Raw genomic sequence first — 23989 nt, 5'->3', positions numbered from 1 at the left:
CACTGCAAAATGATCATTTTGCAGTGTTATGTGTTTATCGGACAGCTGCATGTAGATGGGCTTCACGACTTCGAACACAGCCTTTGGGAGAGGGTTCTTATGCTCATAAGCTTGGCGTGCACCACTCTGCGCCTGCTGCCACTTGCACCACGAGTCTGGACCTTCCGGACAGAATTGATGCTGCGGCGTAGCATCTGTTGAGCAGCAGTGCATGAGCCCAGCCCAGATCTCCTTGGCCATTGCTTGCAGGTCTCCGACATTCCTCCTGACAGCATTGCCATAATTGGTCTGGAGACGCTCCATCTGCCTGTCAGTGAGACGGCCCTTTCCACTGAGACCGATGCCATCGCTCAGCTTCATGCCCTTGTGTTGCCGCTTCAGTTCCCGGAGCCTATTGCCAACACGCTTCTGCACATGGCCTATGCATTCTTCCTTGCTGATGGCAACACCATCATAAGGGTCCAGGTCGCACACCTTCTTATAGCCTTTGGAGTCGCCATCTCCGATGTACGACGTGTACATGAGGCCTCCGCGTGTGCCCACAGACCGCTGCCAAATATCGCACGCAGCTTCACTCTCCATACCGGGTGCAGATGCCGCTGTGTTTATGCTGCACTTGTGATTATCCAGCCAGGTTGAAAAGGCTTCCTCCGTGATTGCACCACTTCGCTTCTTCTCAGTCCAGATCTTACATTCGTGACAGTATCGACCCTTCACTGTGATGTCCAGTACACGGCCGCTCTGGAAGGAGATGCACGCGAACACACCATACAGCGACGAATATCCCCTGCGCATCCAAGTGCCGTCGAACGTCACTGCGACGTGGGTGGAATCTGTCATGGCACGCAACTCAGCTGCGGATTGAACCATGTCAGTTTCAGCTAGCTTTACGGCTGCAGCGAGGACAACTTCCTGGTGGCTGCGGTACGCTTTCTCCGTTACAGGAGCAGGAAAATTCATTACGCCGCAAAACTTTCGGAGTCCACCATGGCCACGTCCAATGCATCGCATCGCCAGTACAGATCGTCAATTCAGATCATAGCTCCTGCAAATTTTCTTGCTCAGAGACGTACTTCCACTGTGTCCACACAAAGCGCATTGAAGTCGCAGGGTCGATCCAAGTCCAGTGTCATGACAGTTACTGACGATCATGTCTCCCTTCGTGCACTTCCTACAGACAGTAAATTGATCCATCAGTTCCTGGAGACACTGTAAATCCACGATCTTGTAGCCAGAGACAGACTCCTCAACATCAGGATAGAATGCATCATCATCATACTCCTGGCAGCTATCACTGGACGACTCGTCTGAATCACTGTCACTCGAGCACACAAGCTCAGATTCAAATTCCATGACCATATCACTAAGCCATTTTGGCCTCGACGAAATCTTCCGAGAGGAAGCGCTCTGCGCCGCTTCAACGGTGCCTTCTTCCACAACTGGTACAGAGCTTGACTGCTTTGGGGCGTAGTATCTCCTTTTCTTCCTCCTATGGCCACTTCCAGAGCTGCTGGTGCTTCTCTTTCGGTTCCCCATGTAAAATTGTTCACTTTCACGATCACAAACAAAAAAACAAAGATTTTTTCCTTCGCGTGGGCGTCGTGGCGCTGCAGAACGTCATACGCGATCAAGGAAGCACGTGGCAGCTCTCCATGACTACAAAAACAGAAGCCAGGGTCGCTTACCTGGCGAAGTTGAATCAAAAACGCTTGATTTTGGACTAAACCAAAATCACAAAATTAGGCAATTGTAAACATTTGAGTATTTACAGTTGAAATTTATCTCGACATACTTTAGCTCATAACTCCACTTCTACTAAACCGATTACGCTCAAATTTGAAATTCTGGCGCTTCAAATATCCTAAGACAAGATTCCATAGCAAAAAGTTCAAAACTCAGAAATTCATTTTTTGACCCTCTGAACCTCCCGTCCCCCCTTTTAATTAACAATACAACTTTCTGCGACGCGATTTGCGACAGTTGCGACAAGAAACTGCCTGTCGCGAGCTGTCGCAAGCTGTCGCAAGCTGTCGCAAGCTGTCGCAATGCACCTGTCGCAGAAGTTGAAGAAAGTTCAACTTTTGCGACATGCGACACGCGACATACACAAATGGAGTACAGTTTCGACCCTGGGTGCACGTGCAGTGTACGTGCAGTGCACGTGCATAGTACTACTTGTGCATGAGGATGTCGCAAACATGAAGAATATTGTGAACCGTGTGTCGCTGTCGCAGCTCGTCGCATGCGTCGCAAGTCGCAAGTCGTGACATGCGACTTGCGACACATGCGACGAGCTGCGACAGCGACACACGGTTCACAATAATTATTCTTCATGTTTGCGACATCCTCATGCACAAGTAGTACTATGCACGTGCACTGCACGTGCACCCAGGGTCGAAACTGTACTCCATTTGTGTATGTCGCGTGTCGCATGTCGCAAAAGTTGAACTTTCTTCAACTTCTGCGACAGGTGCATTGCGACAGCTTGCGACAGGTTGCGACAGCTCGCGACAGGCAGTTTCTTGTCGCAACTGTCGCAAATCGCGTGTCGCGTCGCAGAAAGTTGTATTGTGAATCGGGCTTAAGGGTTGGTTCACATAAGCAAAATCGGCGCCGCAAGACATCGGCGGTGAGCCAGCTCCCGATCCGTTGCGCATACGGTTCGAGTACCAAATCTACTACAAAGTAGTACAGAATGTGCCCAAATGCTACGACAGGTTTGCCAATTGAAGCTTGAATTCTTTGTTTCTTCAGTAGTTCAAGGTCTTTCGGTGATGGCCACTCGGTGCTACCTTTTACTGGAGATCATGAAAATACTTCTACACATTTTATTGCAGTCTAGTAAGCGATTGTGTCGAAATTATGCTTGCAAACGTTGGTGAAGTCACAAGAACTTGCCAATGTATCCATCATATTTTTTATTTGATTCAATTGTATTTGTCTCATAAGTTGCACAATGGTCAAGCAGATCATCCGAGAAGGACGGGCTGGTATGCTGACTTATTTGCCACCTTGAAGCGACTACAAGAATGGCGAACGGACCTCCTCTCTAGCTTCAATTTAGTAACATTTGGGACAAGTATTGGTTTGATATTTTGACAAAGTCTGGCTCCCGGCAGCCGGCGATCACCGGCGCGAACGGTTCACAAACCACTTTTGGTCAAAATTGTACGGGATCGGCGCCGGGGCAGATCGCAAGAGTTGGGCACTGTCCAACTTTGCCGGCGGTCCCTTGCGATATTTTACCGTATGATTTTGTTACGACTGCACTGGTTCACACAGTCGCAATGCGCCGGGAGAGGTTGCAAGAAGCCCACCGCCGGTGACTCCCGGCGCGTACCGGCGATATGTGAACCAACCCTAAAGCGGGATTCACAGAAGCTTTTTTGCGATGCGACACGCGATGCGACGCGATCTGCGATGGATGCGTGCGATGCGAACTCGCGAAATACCATTCACAGAAGAAGTCAGCGATGCGACAAAGTTTTGCTGATTTGGGTACGTCACCATGATATTCGCGCGGTTTGACACAACTTGTAAAAATTTATAGGCAACTCTTGCACCTTTGTACAACTTTGCTGTAGAAAAGGTCAAAATCGTACACCAAATCGCTTGTCGCATCGCATCGCATCGCAAAAGTTGAGCCAAGCTCAACTAACTTCTGCGATCGCCCAGTTGCGGCAGTTGCGTGGGCCGCGACATGGCTGCGATTTGGGGTTTTCCCGGTTTCGCGCCTGTCGCATCGCGTGTCGCATCGCAAAAAAGCTTCTGTGAATCCCGCGGGATTCACAGAAGCTTTTTTGCGATGCGACACGCGATGCGACAGGCGCGAAACCGGGAAAACCCCAAATCGCAGCCATGTCGCACCCCACGCAACTGCTGCAACTGGTAGGCCTTGACGGATTATGCTAGCATAATTTTTCGCATAATTTCTACCAAAATCGAATAATCGCATAATTCGAGGCAAATTGCATATGAATCGCATAAATTGGAATAATCCGCCTGTTCGCATCAAATTCCATACAGTTGTACATGTTCTACAAGTACAAGTACAAGTAGATGCACCAGGAAGTCATAGGTTTACGACTCCCATGATAACATATCCAGTCCACTACAATCAGTGACGGTCGTAGCTAGATCGGACAGTGCGTTGACCCCATTGAACTTTTGCTACTACAGTACAATGCCCTCTACAAAAAAATTCCCCTGTTATTTTGCACAGAACCATTATACATTAGCAGCATATGTGAGCTTAATGCGGCATAATATGATAACTTTTAGCATAAAAATAGCATAATTCTGCAATTTTTTCAGCAATGCGAAAAGCATAATTTCACGAAAATATTAGCATAATCCGTCAAGGCCTAGCAACTGGGCCATCGCAGGCCATCGCAGAAGTTGAGCTTGGCTCGACTTTTGCGATGCGATGCGATGCGACAAGCGATTTGGTGTACGATTTTGACCTTTTCTACAGCAAAGTTGTACAAAGGTGCAAGAGTTGCCTATAAATTTTTACAAGTTGTGTCAAACCGCGCGAATATCATGGTGACGTACCCAAATCAGCAAAACTTTGTCGCATCGCTGACTTCTTCTGTGAATGGTATTTCGCGAGTTCGCATCGCACGCATCCATCGCAGATCGCGTCGCATCGCGTGTCGCATCGCAAAAAAGCTTCTGTGAATCCCGCTTTACCTGGTGGGCTCTCGCGCCTTATTTCCCATAAGGCCACACTGAAGAAGGTCTGTGGTTCGACTCACCCGACCGACCGTACATTTTTCAGCCCGACCGTAACTTTTTTTCGGCGGGCTGTCGTGTGACTGACGTACGTGGACTGAACACGTCCACGTCTACTTAAGGACGGCCTTCTGTTTTGGGATGAAGGACAAACGAGATTGCACTTTCCTCGTGTATTGGGAACGATATTATTTTCACCTGTACCGGTAAGTTGCTGCTCCATGTGTGCAAGCACAGGAAGCGTCGATGGAAAAAGCCCATGTATTCGTGCACGCCGACACCAAACTAGCAATACATGTACCGGTACATTGTACAATTTGTACTTCGATTGAGTTCGAAGTAGTTCCCGAACTTACTTTCAACTCGCATCGTTCTTCATTTGCTTGATGATTTGGACAGTCAGAGTCACCGCTTGAAGTTATTCTCTTCTCGTTCCAGAGCTACACAATGTTTCAAAGTATTAGCCAGTGATCCCTTTATACAACATGTATGGCATAACACTGCGTAATAAATAATGCCGATGTACTAGGCCTTGACGGATTATGCTAGCATAATTTTTCGCATAATTCCTACCAAAATCGAATAATCGCATAATTCGAGGCAAATTGCATACGAATCGCATAAGATTGGAATAATCCGCCTGTTCGCATCAAATTCCATACAGTTGTACAAGTACAAGTACAAGTAGATGCACTAGGAAGTAAGTTTACGACTCCCTTGATAACATGTCCAGTCCACTACAATCAGTGATGGTCGTAGCTAGCTAGGTCGAGGACCGGTCGGACGGTGTGTTGACGTCATGACCCCGTTGAACTTTTGCTGCTTCAGTACAACGTCCTCTACAAAAAATTCCCCTGTTATTTTGCACAGAACCATTATGCATTAGCAGCATATGTGAGCATAATGCGGCATAATATGATAACTTCAGGGCTCACAGCCGGTATGCCAAAACCTCGATTACGTGGGAGGACATATTGGATCTGATCACCATAGAAACGGGCACGCGTGACTGCTAAGCGCAGGCGTAGCACTCACAGTCGCAAGGAGATTTTGACTTGCTTGGGCTGAGTTGCTGTGACAAGAACTGAGCCGTGGATGGTGAAGGAGACGGAGACAGTTCTCCATTTGTTTCGGTTGTTATTGTTTCCTTCCGAATGGACTATTTCGCGAGCATTGTTGGCCTCATCGGCCGAATTCTTCCTTCAGACTGTCCACACACGGAGTCCTGCGAGGAGTAGCCCCGAGCAGATTTCTGCATTCGTTGAACACGAAAGAGTTCAACATCTACTGCCCGGCAGCTACGCCGCTAATGCACAGGCGCGGGTGACGGGATCGGGAGAGGGAGAGGACATGCACTCCTTGATGTTGAAGGCATGGAGCAATGACTCACGTAGTGTTCTAGTTTTAGTTTCTCCGCCGTGAAGTCCTGTTGTGTCCAATGTAAATATACGCCTGGTCCGCTGCGAAGAGCCGCGCAACGCATTAGTGACGATGTGGAGTTGTGAATTATTTGATTCGCCACTCCGTTTCGTTGCAAGAGAACACGTCCAGTGGCTTCGCCGTTGTGCTGGCCATGTATTTCTTCAGTCGGCCATAACTCCTGAAGGACACAGCGATGAAGCGCCAGGCGAGTAGCAAAACATTTCGAAAATTTGCCTTGCTGTAGTGTTGTTTCCGCATTCACAACCGGTCCAGCGCGCGCGGTTCTTCCTAGCACCTGTAGTATACTGCAGATAGCGTCGCCTTCGAAATGTTCGTTTGTACCCGTCTCTTGCCCGATTTTGATGGCCAATAGCTTAAAATTTTCAGTAGGAAAATTAGAAGAATTTGTCCGAGAGACTTTTCAATTTTAGGACAATAATTCATGTCAGAATTACGCCTGCACCAACTGATACTTTGGCCCCGTATGTACGCCAAACCGTATCGATTAAAACAAAAAACTCTCGGACAAATCCTTACAATGGGTATTGAGAGTATGTTCCTAGAGTTTGAAAGGCCTAGGAGAAAGCATCAGTACAAATGAACATTTTGAATGCACCCCACTTTCAAGCTTCGTGAGATATTTGCCCGATCGCATGTACACGATTCTGGCATACTGCCTGGCTCGCGTGACAGCTCGCGTGACAGCTACCTGTCCAAAATGGCGCCCACGCTTTTGTACGCGGCTGTGAGCCCTGAACTTTTAGCATAAAAATAGCATAATTCTCCAATTTTTTCAGCAATGCGAAAAGCATAATTTCACGAAAATATTAGCATAATCCGTCAAGGCCTACGATGTACTGGGTGTCTAAAGGCATGTATTTACATGTACTAAAAAATATATTTAAAAAAAAAAATCCGCCCGCCCGCCCGTAAAAAAATTGTCCATGTTAGTCGAACCACACACCTTCTTTAATAGTTTGGCCTAATTATTATTATTTAGAAAAGCGATCCTGTCAGCTCTTCTATTATTGTGTTCACATGGCAGAAAAAACGACATCGCTATGCTACGTAGGTTTCTACGTAAGGTGCTCGGTATTAGAACAGATCTACCAACGAGTGGTAGCCGCGTGCTGTGCACGTGCACGGCAGACATTGTGTTGCAGTGCATGCAGTGCAGTCCGTTTTCGGATGTGCATGCGCGAGGAACTTCCTTCTTTGGAACTGCTTCTTGCATGAGCTGTTTCGGATATTTCGTGTCCTGGCTCTGCTGAGACCTCCTTTCACGGAATATTACTCAATGACAGGTGAGTTTATGACCAGTTCCCCTTGATTCATTTACTTGTGTTGACTCTTTCATTTACGAAAAGTGTGCTGAGTTTAGGTGGAATACAATAAATAATGGAAAAGCTGACAGGATCTCTTTTCTAAATGGACCGTATGCGTGTTAAAACAAAATGGCGTCACGATTTATTGAAAGTGGTATAGTTGGTGGTACGAGTGTTCAAACCAGGGAGTCGTAAAAGCCCGGGAGAGGACACGGCACACATTCCCAGAAAACATCTTTGCCTCGCGCTGCCGGGGAACGCTGCCAGGGAACGGTGTTGCGAGGCAAGGAAATTATTATTTTCGAAAATTGTGATGTCTTCTTGAAATACTAATTGGGACATTCTCCGATTTCTCTTAGAGCACGGAGACGATTGCTCCGTCGAGTCTTCTGATCTCTATTATCATCCTCAATTCTTCCAGCTGCCTCACTCATTCTCTCTCAGTTTATCGAAGTTAATTTATTCTGAGGCGATGGAAATGCAAGATAAATCCCTAATTGTACTTCAATTTTATTTGAGTTGGGGTGAACGAAATGAGATTTGTGGAAAATGACGCCACTTCCCGTGTTAGCCGCTGGTCGTATCATACAGCCCATATTCCATTGCAGGTGATGGGCAAACGTTCGTGTTGAGATCCGCTGAGCTTCCTCGTACTCGTGGAGTTGAATTTGTGGCAGAAATTGCACTGAATTGCAGTCAAATGGTTGTGAATGAAACGAGATTTGTGGAAAATGACGCCACTTCCCGTGTTAGCCGCTGGTCGTATCATACAGTCCATATTCCATTGCAGGTGATGGGCGAACGTTCGTGTTGAGATCCGCTGAGCTTCCTCGTACTCGTGGATTTATGAATTTGTGTCAGAAATTGCACTGAAATTGCAGTCGAGTGGACTTCTGTGCGTGTGTTGTGAGTGAATCGCAAAGGCTCCCTTCCTTCAGCATCGTCAAAACGCAACATAGAGCATTATTACGCACTCGTTCCATGATTCATGATATTGCCTGGATTCTTTTAAAAACAATCCATGTGTGTTCCCTATCTATCTACATTGTACATGGTTGCAGGTCGTTATTTATACATATGTAGATCTTGTTAACATTTTCTACACTTTTCTACTCGTATACTGAGTACGCGGTGACTTTAGCCGTTTAGGAAACGGAAGGCTCAGCCTCCAGGTTGGCCAGAAAGGTTCTCAGTGAATCTAACCGAAGTCTTGGCGAGTGTACAAAAGGTTAACCTATCATTTGTACTTCACAACGGAATTGTGCACAAAAATGCGCACGCACGCGTGCGCGCACACACACACAAAACACACTGTACAAACTCACACAAAAGTACAAGCTCATGTGCACATACACACGCCTCCCCCCCCACACACACACACTCAACTCCCCACCCCCTGTACCATGTGTACTGAGTCTGACAGACAGACACACAATCATGTTTATGCTTCCTTCGCCACCAGTTTCGGATAATGGTGTCAACAACGAGTTGTAAAATATTGGTATTTTAGACCTCTTCCCAGTATTGACATCCTCAAACATCTGGGAGTTCGCTTCAGTGCAGACCTAAACTTCCGTCAACACTACCTTGACATCAGTCGCAAATTCAAGCAGAGAGTAAGCCTACTTTGTCACATGGCACATCGTCTTACACCGCAGGCCATGATGCTCCTCTACAAGTGCTATGTTAGACCTGTGATTGAGTATAGCGTCGTAGTGTGGTCCTTTCGTCTTCGTTCAAGCGACTTGACTGAGCTGGATAGAGTCCAGGCCAGGTTTGCAAGATCCTACCTTAGGAAACGCAAAATCCAAATCGACTTTAATACACCCAAGCAGGATCTTAATAAAAAAGCTAACATTGAATCCCTTCTTTACCGCAGGCAGTTTTTAAGCTTGGTTACCATGCACAAATTTATTTTCAAGTATCGACGTTGCCTAGCTTCATTCCATTTCAATATCACGCAGAGTGCGAGACGCCCTAACAAAATTATTCTCCCTAAAGCAAAGACCACATCAAAATCGTTGTTTCTCTTCCAAACCTCCCTCTTATGGAACTGCCTCCCACCAAGACTAACTGCAGAACCATCCATTATTGTTTTCAAGAATGAGCTTCGCAAACTCACTTGCAAACATAGTGCTTCGCTCTCCGGTATGCCTACGCCATGTACATAACCCCCCCCCCCCCCCCCGTGTGCTCCCCAACGCATTCACGCTGCACAACTTTCCACTACTTTCACTTTAGCTCATACGTGTACATGTACATCCTTCAAAGCGGTGAACCCCTTGATAGGCGACAAGCCTCTGGGTCATCCTAATAAAGATATTATTATTATTATTATTATTAGGACTCCCTGCCCCGAAGACGAGCACAGCGCCGTGGATCGAGCAGATCCGGCCGCGCCGGCCTAGCGTGCTTCACTTTCTGGCCGAGGCAAACATCGTCCGCGTGCGCGCATCCCGTGTCCTCTCCCGGGCTTTTACGACTCCCTGGTTCAAACCCATTTGAACTTCATACTGTTCGTCTTCTTTTTGACATGCTCTCTTCCATCGTCCTTAGCTTTTGTTTGTTGAGAGCTGTTTTGGCTTTCTCCTTTACCTCTGGGGGATGCCAAGTGATGGTTTTGAGAGGCTGGTGATGGCTGTGAGCGAGAGTTTGCCGATTGGCGTCGTCCTCGCTGTTGCGATGAAAATACTTTGTAGTTACTGCGCACCTGGCAGATATCACAACACGTCGGAGCGTCCAGGAGCAAAGGAATCTTGGGTTTTCACTGGAATCTAGTTCCTCCAGCATCGTGTAGCCCACCGTCGGTGAATGGCCGTCCAGAAAGGTCGAACCTGGTCTTCTGCAGCATCTCGCAGTCCTGCGAGGCACACTGAATACGCCTGTCATGTATTCTACAAATAAAAATCACGAAGTAGTGGACTTTATAGTGATGAGTCTATCCTGTATGCTGCAAAAGACGCAGGAAATGTGACTGGTGTCCGTACACTGGACGCCAATATCATCCCAGTCTTCTCCTGCAGGATCTGTTTGACATTGACATACCGGTATGCAGTGGGTCGACATTGGCCTGGTTTGGCAGCTATCTGCCTGGGTGGATGTAGCAGGTTTGCATTGGTGCGTCGTCCAGTCCGACATTTTCTTGTAACTGTGGAGTACCGGCAGGGTTTGAGAGGTTGCTCATGCTGTGAACACATCTCTACTGCCTGTCTCGTCCTGGAAGTGCCGTCTCGCCGCTTCCTTGCTCTACAGTCACGCCGTTATTTCGCTTTGTTTCGTGGTGCAGCTCAAAACCTGCCCAAACAACTGTGAGCTCGCAACATGGTATGGACATATTGCACCACTCATGCTGGTTAACTAAAACCGGGATAGTCGAGTAAGCGAGTTCACTCCCTGGGCCATGGCAAGATCTGTTCAGCGCGGGCTATTCCAACCTCCAAGTGCATAGTCACCGATCGATCCATGCGATGGCGGTTGACCTACAAAGAGACAAGGTCTACGAGTACTACTATTGGATGCTGTCTACATGCAGTCAACAAAATCGAAGTACCTCAGTATGCCTCAGAATAGGGAATGTGCATCTATAGCATGACACAACAGGGGTTCTGGCGGCACCTGTCAAACAAGCAGTAGCGACTAGTGCCAGCTACCTATTGGAGGCTAGCCGCTACAGTCTGTCACTGGAGATAATTATTATGTTCACTGTTTAGACTGAGCACAATCAATGATGCCCAATCAATCTGCCCAATGTGTGTTCTGTTCCACCTAATTATAACGTCCCATCGCATCAACCCTACTACACGCACATGTCGTCACTCTAGCATGACTTGTGTTATTATTGTTTATTTTGATTCGCACGATAAATAGAGCACAATAAACGTTAACTTGACCGAAGGATAAAGGCGACTGCAGATAGAGGAACACATCGAGGTACAGGTACCGGCATCAATACAGTATCAGAGAGAATCAAACAAAAATGAGAGGTACGCAGAAAAAACTCTCGTAAGCCCAAGGGGAAGTGGTTGATGAGGGATGAATGCACTCTCCACGCTCATCTACACTGTTCGTGGAAATGCACACATACAATAATATACAACATAGCAATAGTATGCACAGAACCGAACAATTTCATGTTCACACATGCAAGCACAGACCTGAAGATTAGTACCAAAGCCGATACAGACAATATCCCCATACACACAGACGCACACACACACACACACACACACACACACACACACACACACAATGTCCCATGTATGCGCCCGTGGCGAGAAAAGCACGCAAATCTACAAATGCACTGGATGTGAACCCACAGATTTTCTTTTATAGCAACGATAGCGGATCTGATTCTGAATGAAACACACACACACACACAATACAATCATTGAATGCCCATCCGCAGATGATGGCAGGTCCTGAATGAACAGGCAGTGTTCCAGTAATGGGGAACAGAACTTCGAGTGGCGAGTGAGGTATACACACACACACACTAAAGTATTCGGAAATAGAATCGGCATTGTAGTATTCATTGGTTGGGGAATGGAAAGGAAAATAAAACATTGCTGTAGGTTATTGCTGTAAGGACACTGGGAGCACAACAGAAAGGTAAGCAACTTGCTTTGAAGCAAAGAAAGTTATTATTCCACGGATCTCAGAAGGAAGGAACGTTCCAGAATGCTGCACTGGCAACAGGCGGCCTGCATGTGCGCGGCCCCTGCAGTCGGTCCAGCTGCCGGCCTTGCAGTGCTGAAAAGAATGTGCAGTACAGCATGTCACATAGTATCGCAGCCTGGACAAATAGGCGCTGGGAAGTCTTAGTTATGTGCTCACCTACACCACGATGCACCAATCTTCTGAGCTACTTTGGCAACAACTTTGTCCACTTGAGGCTCCCATGGGCTGAGCCAGTTGTTGAGGGCTGCACCAAGGTGGACGGCAATGACCGCTGATGGTAAGGCAATCCATGACACACAGTCACTAGGGCATCGTCAACATGGCGCTGAGGCTGGATCGATAAAATCAACCTTTAGGCTGTCGCGGGGTTGACAACGAGGCCGCTGTCTCGAAGCTAGTCACTCAGCCTGGTCACCGCCATTGACAAACGAGTCGCCAACGCCAGCAGTGGCGGTAGGTTGTGACAAGTGTGGTGCAATATTGTCAGCAAATTCAGTACTTAGGATAAGATGAGTGACAAAGGGAACGTTGTGTTTGATGATATTGAAGTGAACAGGGATGATCACAAACCCTGCGCGTACTCTACCGTGAGTTACAAGAAAATTCCGGACTGGACGACGAGCAAACGCCAACCTGCTACATCCAACCAGGCAGATACTATTACGATAGCTGCCAAACCAGGTCAATGCCGACCTACTGCATAATGTCAATGTCAAACAGATCCTGTAGGAGAAGACTGGGGTGTTGGCGTCCAGTCACTGAGTGTACAGACACCAGTCACATTTCCTGTGTCTTTTGCAGCATACAGGCTGAGACTCATCACTGTAGAGTCCGCTACTGCATGAGTTTTATTTGTACAATACATGGCAGGCGTACACGGTGTGCCTCGCAGGACTGCGAGGTGCTGCAGAAGACCAGGTTCGACCTTTCTGGACCGCCATTCACCGACGGTGGGCTACACGATGCTGGAGGAACTAGATTCCAGTGAAAACCCAAGATTCCTTTGCTCCTGGACGCTCCGACGTGTTGTGATATCTGCCAGGTGCGCAGTAACTAGTATTTTCATCGCAACAGCGAGGACGACGCCAATCGGCAAACTCTCGCTCACAGCCATCACCAGCCTCTCAAAACCATCATTTGGCATCCCCCAGAGGTACAGGAGAAAGCCAAAACAGCTCACAACAAACAAAAGCTAAGGACGATGGAAAGAGAGCATGTCAAAAAGAAGACGAACAGTATGAAGTTCAAATGGTTTTGAACACTCGTACCACCAACTATATATACCACTTTCAATAAATCGTGACGCCATTTTGTTTTAACATGAATATCGCGGATAATATATTTAGCTTTTCTGCTGTCGAGGCCTCCTTTTACGGAATACTCAATGACAGGTGATCTCTGAGTTGACCACTTTCCTTCGATTCATTTGCTTATGCCCACCCTTTCATTTACGGAAACGTGTGCTGATTTTATTCGGATTTAGATCCACTCGTATCTCCTTGCCCTTGCCAACAGTGTGCGAAGAACGCGAGTTCAGCTTCTTGACGGTAAGGCTTATGTTGCTGCTGAGGCTTAGATGTTTTGTAGAACTACTCATGTTCATTGTACATTGGTACGTTACAAGTAAGGCACTGGTCATGATTGCTTCCGGCATTCCGTGCTCCGATCATAGGGTAGAATCTGAATTTTGCAGTGGCATAGCATCGTTGGCAGTTCCCAATCTGGAGGGGAAGGTTCAAGGACGCATTGGCCGAGTATGCATAATAAATTCGGATATCAGCGAAAATCTCCATTATGAAGAGGTTCATGCATTCAGTGACTTGTTTGCTTCATACGAAACAAGCCAATGGGTGCAGTCTCGTCTCGTGAAAATCTCGTACCATTGGATTTGTTTACTCGAGTCTGGGCTGTTTGATTTGTGAGTAGCGCCGAGATTGCACTGCCCCAAATAAAGTTGCGTGCCGGCAGAGCAAGAATTACGATCTGCAATCTGTTTGTAGTACCTGCAAGAATGTGCTGTACATGTATCGTATTTTCTCTGCTGTTGTTTCAGTTGCCGTCATGTTGCTAAAGAAAGGTTCAGTGACTCATTTGTTTCATACAAGACGAGTCAATGGTTTGGTCTGGCTTAGAATCTTTCGCTGTAGAAGAAATCTATTCGTGTCTCTATTGGAGAAATAATTGTATTCACTCGTTATAAAATAGGGTTAAGACAAACTCACAGAACAGATACCATCGGTCCCTTGATGTTCCTCCTAAAGTAGCTAGTGTTGAAACGAGCGTATCTATAACAAACGAGCGATCAGTTCCACTAACGAGCAAGCTATCGAACGAGCTAACGAGTTTCATTGATGTGGCAAATAATGATTCTTTTAAAAATATTTTTTTCCTAAGTTCGATTTTTTTTCAATTCAGCTGGTCCAAATTATCACCACCGGCGTTTGGGGTTGCTGCTGCTTCACTTCGGACTGCTGTTTGGTGTCGAGATGTCTTTTCAGCTCCGTCATTGAGTAGCCTTTGTAAGAATAGACCGTTTTGCAAAGACTGTAGCCCTGTTCTTCGCTGCATCGCGGGAGAAAACTTCCAAACGACTGAGCGTAACTTTCACTCGAATCGAGAGTTGACAGAAGTTTGTCCTGCAGCAGGTCAGCAGATGCGGAACAAGACATCAGTGGAGTCCACGAAAGCTGCAACCACAACTGAAACAACTCAGTGTCGTGCAGGCGGCATGCAGTCACTGTAACTGCGAGTGATTTTCACTTTGCACGGGACTGGACTCTCGATCGACCAGGGAGTCGTAAAAAAAATTCTGACTCCCCGCTCGACTTGTACTGCCATGTGTACAGATTACGGTGTACGGTGTTCGTTAGTGCAAACGAGCTGGCTGCACAAACGAGCCGAGTTTCTGGCGAGCGAGCTAACGAGTACCCGGTGAGATCGTTTCAACACTAAAAGTAGCCCTTGGCGGATTATGCCGGCATAATATTTGGCATAATCTTGGGATTTCGTCAAAAAATTATGCTCCGGCATAATATACGGATTCCAACGTGTAAGGTCGGCATGATCTTTCGGTTTACACAAAAATTATGCTTAGGGCATAATACAGCTTTGTCCTCCGGCATAATATAATTCCAACGTGTAAGGTCGGCATAATCTTTCGGTTTACACAAAAAATTATGCTTAGGGCATGGCTGTGTGTGTGCGTGGTTTCTCAATCCACTATGTACAGCGTGAATACATAGTGGAACCGAGCATAATTCAGCATATTTGTTGGCATATTTGTTGGCATAATTGTGGCATAATCAAAAGCATAACTTGACGATTGGCCGAGCATAGTGCGCCAATGGCTATCCTAAAGAGGTTTGACTGGATATCATTCATACTCCCCCAAAGTCGTGTAACATTTTATTATTATGGAGTGCCTTGTTTATCTCTCAGTACCTCCAACCATATATCCTTGCCCCTTATATCCTCAGGACCAGTGTAGTTGTTGGAAAGAGGTGTCGGACAATGTATTTGTTTACATTTTAATATATGTTTATTGTTCCTACTTTGCTGTGTTGTTTTAGACAATCGTGGACTTGTAACATTTTGAAGTAATTGAACTGCTTCCAAAAATTTTATTGACATCAACAGGATTACGATTTCAGTACAATATGATGCCGGATCACCTTATCACGACAACCCATGACTACAATTATAAACACAAAATCAACAAAACATCAGCGGCACGCACCTGGTTACAATTCTCAAGTAAATGTGATTTAGGGTGTGGACATCTGAATTTTCTGAAAGACAAGACAATTTTAAGAGAGTCATGAAATTTTGCAACAACAACATCCACAGAATGACCTGCGTATAAAAAAAAGTATCACCGCCACTACCCATATGATTCCCCTGCAGCAGAACATGAATATGCAAGACTATAAATGTAGTGCTATTTTCTGCAAGGAAAGGCTTGCACATCAATGCGTAAAATACGGTATTGAATTTGATATGATGCACATGTAGGCCATCATTTAGGGCATTCCATTGGTGACACAATTATTATAAATAATAGCAAGAGTGTTTATGGACTCTTGATAATATCAAGAGTACATAACGGGGGTTATGTACTCTTGATAATGTCCTTAGCTAAAAAAAACAAAAGAAATTGTAGCAATAAAAACTGCTTTATGGCAGTTTTCTAAAAAAAGTTATTGTGTTCTAGTCCATGGACCCCGTCTAAAAAGTAAGAAATTAACGAAATGCAATGGCCGAAAATTAAAATTTCACACAAAACCTCACAACTTTTTTTAGAAAACTGCCATATTAAAAGCAGTTTTTATTGCTATAATAAGCATGGTGGTGTCTGTCATTGTGTACCGGGCGGCATCCGGGGACTTCGCCTCTTCCATAGATCTACGTGGTATGTTTGCTCCGCCACACCGCCTGTTCTATCTTGCGTACTCGATTAGTACTGTCCCTTGGCCTTGGCTGAGGCTTAGTACGCGCGCTGGAGTCCTTTCGTGCCATGAAAGGAACTGCTTCCTAATATAGAGATTAGGCGCCATGAGCCCTGCTTGTAGTAAACATTGCAGTAGGGAGGTTTAGTCCCACGTAATCCGTGGGTACTTTACGTGTGTGTACCACGTGATACTCAGTGACCCACATACAGGCGTTTTCTGATTCACGACATACCGTGTATGGAGGCTCACCCACGTTCCGCCAGAACGTGGGTGAAAATCAGAATGGAGCGCATTGTGCGAGCTGTGAGGGTGCTCAGCTGAAGAAGTTTCCGAAGCACGAAATCAAAATATTGGATGAGCTTCTTAGGCCCGGGTAGCTTCGTCTTTGACCAGGTTTGGGCCTTTCGCTTTATGCTTTTGTTTGTTCCGTGTGACTAAACACAACATTGCAACGTGGGTGCCCTTCATCCACTTTACGTGGATCACCCACGTACGCGTTTCCGTTACGTGGGAACTAAACCTCCCTAGTAATAGTAGCGCTGATACCTTTATGCAAATATGGGGTAGTCTCGCCCGCGCATATGGGCGTACTCGTACTGCGGCCTGGGCTTTCCCCAGTACGGCTGCCCGCCATTGCATGCCAGACAGCCCCATTGTTGCGCGCCTAGCCACGCGCGTGGCTTTTGCCTGCTGCTCCGTTGTCAGCGATAACTACGGTTTGCCGTACGCTGCAAACCTACATTATTATTCAGTAGTATAGGTCACATGCATGTATCTGTGAAGCATGATGAAACGTACAATGTAGATACGCCGTCCTCTTCTCAGCACTTCTGTACTGACATGATAATGCTCGATCACCACCATGGTCTCATACATACTTGTATAGATCCTGGGAATATTGTCTTCGCAACTCATTATTGAACGCCCTTAGCTAGCATCATTGAATTTTTTTGTTTCAAAGCGGTAGCTAGAGTACTGAGGGGATAGTGTTGACTTGACACACCGCTACAGTCCATAACGAATAGTGACCGAGACGACTCTACTGCAGACACAATGTCACATTCTTGCGAGCTAACACTCGTCTCTGGAGAGGAGAATGAACCAGACCCGCACCCTTCGGAGAAACCCGATCGAGTCGTCATCCTGATGGGCCGTACAGGCAATGGAAAGTCAACGCTGGCCAACGTTATCGCCGGTCGACCAAGAGGAGACCTCTTCCCAGAGTCCGCTAGAGTGCTATCGGAGACTGTTGGAACTCCTTCAAAGCGAGTCGCTGTGAGGTACGGCACATCTCCCCGTAAGCGATATGTCCTGAAAATCGTGGACACGATCGGGTTTGGCGATACGGGGAAGTCTGCCGCGGATGTGCTAAAACAGCTTGGAGATCTGGCATCTGATTGCCGTAGTGGAATTCATCAGCTGTTATTCGTAACTCGAGGCCGCTTTACAAAAGAAGAAGAGGACGTGTTCGATCTCGTTCGGACAGTCATATTCGAATCATCCATCATACACCACATCTGTGTTGTGCGCACAGGCTGTGACGACTTTGAGGACGAGGAGCAGAATGAGGCCATGCGACGCGAGCTTCGGACTGCACTGCCATTGCTGAAGTCAGTCAAGATCATTCCGGTCAATAATACCAAGGTCACCAGGCGCAACGAGCGTGGTGCCCTGGAGGAGAGAGCAATCTCCCGACAGCGACTGCTGACGCATTTGATAACACAATGCTCCTCTGCCTACGTGCCGAGTCGTGACGTTATTCGCGGCGTGCAAGGCAGAATTGAAGGCCACGTTCGTGAACAAAATCGACATGAACGAGAACTCCAGGAAACCAAGACAAAATTGCTGGAGTTCAAAAGTCAGGTGCAGCGTCAGAAGAATCAGCAGGATATCGACAAGCGGAACATGGATGCAGCCATTGCCCGCATGCGCTCACAAGAGCAGTCAGCCATTGCCGAAGCGCAGAGGAGCACAAGACAATTGGAAAGTGCTCAACGAGATCTAGAACGAAGCCAAGCCGACCTGCGATCGAAGGCAGAATCTATGACACGCGACGCACGTGTACGGGATCGTCTCCAGCAAAGGGTGCGAAACCTGGAGCAAGAGCTGGAAAAAAAGAAGGCTCGGCTCGCAAGAAGTGAATCAGAACGATCATTCATGCAGCTCAGTGTTCAGGTTACTAAACTCCTTATAAACAGTGCGATACTTAGGATAGAGTTGGAGGCGAGTTGTGCTTAGCTCCGTAAATTCTAGTCTTGCCCTTGTTCCTTGTGGACTGTTGTGGTGTTCCCACGGATGCGCAAAACTCGGTCTAACCGAGTCTACGCGAACCGTGATGTGTTTGTCATTAAAATCACTGCTGGTATTTCTCATACTATGGTTCCTATATGAGTCCTGTTTGCATGCTTTGTCCACTAGTGCAGAGACTACTCCTGAGCAGCGCTGTATGAAATGAAATGTTTTGAATCCTTCTCCGTTGTTTCCTATTCACTTTTGTTGTTTCCATCGATGGTATGTTCCTGTGTGAAATGCTTACTGCGCTACTCGCACTACTCGCAGTCATAGCGCCATTGATTGATTTTATTTGGATTCGCGAGACCAAACGAGCAGGAGTGCTAAATAACAGGGTAGCGAATGGTTGAATTGTGCTATGTGACAATGCAATGTGTGCGTAGGGTGGTGGTGGGGGTGGGGGTGGGGGGCTGCGGAGACCCTATGCAATGCAAGACCGGGTATTTGAGGTGAGAAGGCCAGCGGAGAGTCAGACTCAGAAGAGGGAGGAGAGAATAGCTGAAGTACACGTTTACTGTGCGAGTTCAAATAAACCAAACAAACAGCAAAACGAGTACACAAACTCACGAGAATAAAGAGGACTGGAGCACAGAATTGAACTGCTGAAGTACACAGCTGACGAGAATAAAGACAGGAGCACAGAAATGAACGGGAGGCAGTCTACGAAGTGGTGGTACCATCGGTGCAAGCACCATTAGTTACATTATCACATTATTGGTTTTGCAACGTTTGTGGGTACTGAATACCATGGTATGGCCAACTGTGTAGCAGTCTACAACGTGTAGGGAATGGCAGCTCGGCGGAATGCTGGGATGTTGCCCATGGCTCGCACCGTGTCAGGTATAACAGGCAACCGCGAGATGGCGGTCGGCATTGGCCTGCTCGGCTTCTGGCTGTTGGTTGTTGTTGGCCCCGACTGCGCTAAAGGCGAGTTGCTCCGCAGTTGCGAACAAACAGTGCCTGCAGAGCAGGATTGGCACGGTTATGAACGCACCGCCATACCAGCACGAGCAGGTCACTGGCCCTGGTATGACATTGATGTTCTTATAAAAATAATACGTATGTGTGCTTTAGGTCGCATGCTTACATTCCGACCAGCTCGACCTGTCCCTGTAAGGACTGTTTAGGACACGAAAGAAGACCTAAAAGGAACTAGTCGCCGGAAAAGGATCTGGTAGTTGCGTGAAAAATAGAATTTTGAAACACCTTTGTTGCCCTTATTCTTGTTGACTGCTTGTTACGCTAATGACCAATCATGTTTAGACGGCGTAGTAGGTGCATTAGTACCCATGATATTCACAAGTGGATCTGAATTTGTGATCAGGAAAGTTTCTGCTCTTGGTGAAACTCCCTGCCCGTGCAGGCATTTGACCATGACTGAGCTAAGGCAGTAAGGGAGGGTTTCAGGAACACGCTAGAGGCACCAGAAGGTGTGTGTGTGTGTGTGTGTGTGTGTGTGTGTGTGATGTGCGCGCGCGCGCGCGTTTGTGTGTGTGTGTGTGTTGATGCATGCATGTACGTGTGTGTGTGTTTGTACGTTCGCGAAACCACAAGATTGATCTACCTTTACTCGCTTCGAAATAGGGTCGCTGGAGCGCTGATGGGGGATAAGTTGTGAAACATTTTTGTTTCTACAAATTTGAACTCTGATGGTTAGCCAATTTAATTATGGTAAATAAGGAGAAGGACAAAATGTTACGAGTTATGACTAATTGTCCACCAACGTAACCAGATCTTATACAGTCAGCGAATGCGACACAATGACACAAGACTCCACGAAGTACTGAGACATTCAACGACCTGATACCAACACTTCTCCGAGGCGCAGACGTGTTGGAGCCAGGTATCAGGTCGCTGAATATCTCAGTACTCGTTGTCAGTTTTGTGCCATTTTGTCGCACTCGCTGACTGTATAATAATTACGATCTGGTTACGTTGGTGCAACATTTTTTCCTGATCCTTTTTTACAATATTGCGTAGTCTTATCAAGCGATCGACATGATTGCCAGATTTGTTGTGGGCTGCTTGTTCAAATGGTCCATTAATATGGTTCTGAGCTCAGTGTTCTGTTGTACTTCAAAGTACTCAGTTAAGACTGCAAACACGACCACCATCGAGCGAACCATCTGCCACCGTACCGACGACATACATGTACATCTACACGTACGTGACAATTTCGGCTCAGACCTACAAAGCCCAACTTGTTTGTTTGTTTGTATTTATTTTGATTCGCAAATTCAAACGGGCATAGAACCCAATAACATGAAAGCGAATATGAAAATTATAATGAGAATGAGAAATAAAATACTTACATGTAGATCTTCAGCGTAGAGTCAGAACAGAAAGAGAACAGAAAAAACAGAAGATCTCGCTTGTCTTCAGCATCTACAGGGCGCAGGTATAGGGGATTACCTGCGCGCGAAACTACTGAGCGTGATGGATGGCACGTATGTTGCTGGGGAGGGTATACCCAAGTACGAGGGTGTTACCTCCCGAATATCATCCCGACTGCGTAGCAGGCCAGGAGGGATGATATGAGGGTACGGTAACACCGAGTACGCGGGTCAATATCCTACTTATCCCAGGTACATCTACGCATTTTGGAGATCGACGCAACTGCGTTCTGAATACAATAACCAAGGTACAGCTATACCAAAAACAAGATGCTGCCTTTCTTTTCAATCCAGTCAAGGTTTGAGAGCGATGGAGCTCGGGAGACAAGTTGCATTTTAGTAGTTGGACTAGAGAATTGACGAAGATTGCACTGTTATGATACATAGTCATTTGGTTCAAAGTAAGGGCCATACTTCAAGTCACGGCGAGATACCACGTCATTATGGAGGCTGGTGCTGACTTCCTTGTCATTGGATCGGCGTGGAACTTTCAACGGTTTGGGATCCTTGCTGAACACTGTCCGTGCAGGCAGTAACCACATTGTACATATCGTCGGACATTGGCACCAGTGAGTAAAGTGCATTTCGTTGTATCAAGACTCTTCGTTGTATCACTCTCGGACACTATGCAATCAGAAGAACGTTGATCTTGTTATATTAAAGGCATACTGGATGTGTAGCAGCATCTACGTTTTAGATTGTCTTGTGGTAATCGTACTGGATACAATGTCATGAAAATCACTGCGGGTCGCATCTTGCATCCATATCTTATCTACATCATACATGGATTGCTGACCTCTTCTTCTTTCACACTGTTGAATATTCTGTACAAGATTTTTCCTCTCACTTTAACGTCTTGTACTTTTCGAGTTGTTACGGTATCTCTCCTTGCAATTAGTAATTTTCACTCGGATATTGATACTTTGTGTAGTTTTTGAGTTTACAAAGAGTGAATGAGAACAGATGCACTTCGAAGGTCTCTTTGTGTCGTAGTGTTGAGTTGAATAGTGATTGGAGTTCGTTGTTTGTTTGTGTGGAATCTGGTTTTGGACGTAGCCGCGGAGGTAAGTTCTCTCCGTTCACTTTTACTGTACCGACGGGGCACTCTGCATTGGCATGCTCCCACCCTCTCACGGTTCTGTGTAGTGCATTTTGTCGCTGGGTTCTGATCGAAAGGCTCCAGTGGCAAGATGCATTGCATCGAATCGAGAGGGGGTGGGGGCATGCCAATAGGCAATACAGGGTGCACCGTAGTAGGTACGGTAAAAGTGAACCCAGTTAATAATGAATATCATCCCGCGCGGGATTGTATTGGTTATTATTTCCCGGTCAGCAAGGCTCCTGATTGGCTGAAACAGGCCTATAGTACCGTACCATGGGATAATCCGTAATACAGCACCCTTGCAAGCAAAGCGCCCCCGCCCCGCAACTGAATGGGAAACTGGCACGCACAGGCCAATGGCAGATTGGAGCCGAGTAGGGCCGGGTGCAGCGGGGGTTAGCAGGGCTTGCAACTCTGGAATTGCCAGTGCGTAACGACAGCGCCACACCAGGTATGCTAGCTTCTCATTGAAGACTTCTGCCACAGCAGGTCGCGGGCAGACGACCACACAGGGCGGCCAAAGACAGCACGAGCCCCACTGTTCTGCAGGACCTGTAGACGGTCGAGGTACCTTCTTTGCAGTGAGCTAGAGAACGCGTTTGAGGCATACAGCAGGTCAGACATGATCAGCGATCTAAAGTAGGTCATGCGTGACTGGTGATTCAGGCAGCGGCGCATTCGCCAGAGTGCTCCGATCTTCTGCGACACGCAACTAACTTGAATGTCATATTAACGAGTTCACGACTTCGTCTGTTGGCAGAATGTGGTTTTGGCATGTAGTGAATGCTCCAGACGTCCTCGACCTTACAAGGAAAAGGTAATTGCCAATTAAATAGAGGCTATTTTGGTTTTGGCAAGTGACAGATTCTAGGGAATGATAACCAACGCTATGGCTCCTTGTCGTCTGCGTCTGAGCGCTCCATGTGATCTTGAAATTTAAAGAATGCTCTGTGGTACGGTATGACTGGTGTCTGTCCAACTCAAAAGCCATGTCCAGCTGCTGATTGGTTGAGTTGAGATTGGCTCATTTATAGTCATTATTCTGCTCAGCAAGAGCAGGCGGGTCAGCAGAAACACCTGCTCACACAAAGATGGTAAAGATTCTGTCAGGTCGATGCCAAATCACCGGAGGGTATCATTCTAGGATTGCATCTCTGTACGTGCGCTGTATAGTACATGTATATAAATATGCTTGTGGCACAGTCGTGTACACAGTGGCAGGGCAGCATGATCGACACTGGCTGTTGACGTACAAGCAGAACGCTGCTCAATTCAATACTAGCTCCGCCCTTCCACGAAATCTACTTCTGGAGAAAGACACTGCCACAGCATTCCTTCCTTACTTCGGTATCTACAGGGTACAAGCATGTGTTTCTTGCATGAGACATCGCGTTGATCAAGCTAACTCCCCACAGATCCAGCGTCAACTTGCTTTCCTCAATCACGCCCTTTATCCTTGTTCCCTCTTCCCTCCCTCCATTTAAGTATCTCTCTGCTGCACTCAACACTTCTCTTCGCCCCTTATCCATTTTGTTTACAAGTTATGCAGTATGCGCCGTTTGTAACGTTCGTCAATTCTGTTCATTTAAACATGCC

At 46.8% G+C, this 23989-nt stretch overlaps 1 protein-coding gene across 1 annotated transcript; it reads left to right on the top strand.

The window, feature by feature from the left end:
• The first annotated feature begins 17493 nt into the window (after positions 1-17493).
• On the top strand, positions 17494-19254 carry LOC135829758 (uncharacterized). The gene has a single exon (XM_065342145.1). The coding sequence runs from the start codon at positions 17660-17662 to the stop codon at positions 18842-18844; it is 1185 nt and encodes a 394-aa protein (XP_065198217.1). The 5' UTR covers positions 17494-17659; the 3' UTR covers positions 18845-19254.
• The last annotated feature ends 4735 nt before the right edge of the window (positions 19255-23989 follow it).

Source organism: Sycon ciliatum, chromosome 13 (genome assembly GCF_964019385.1).
Source record: "Sycon ciliatum chromosome 13, ocSycCili1.1, whole genome shotgun sequence".
NCBI classification, from domain to species: domain Eukaryota; kingdom Metazoa; phylum Porifera; class Calcarea; order Leucosolenida; family Sycettidae; genus Sycon; species Sycon ciliatum.
This window is presented reverse-complemented; position numbering and strand designations above follow the sequence as displayed.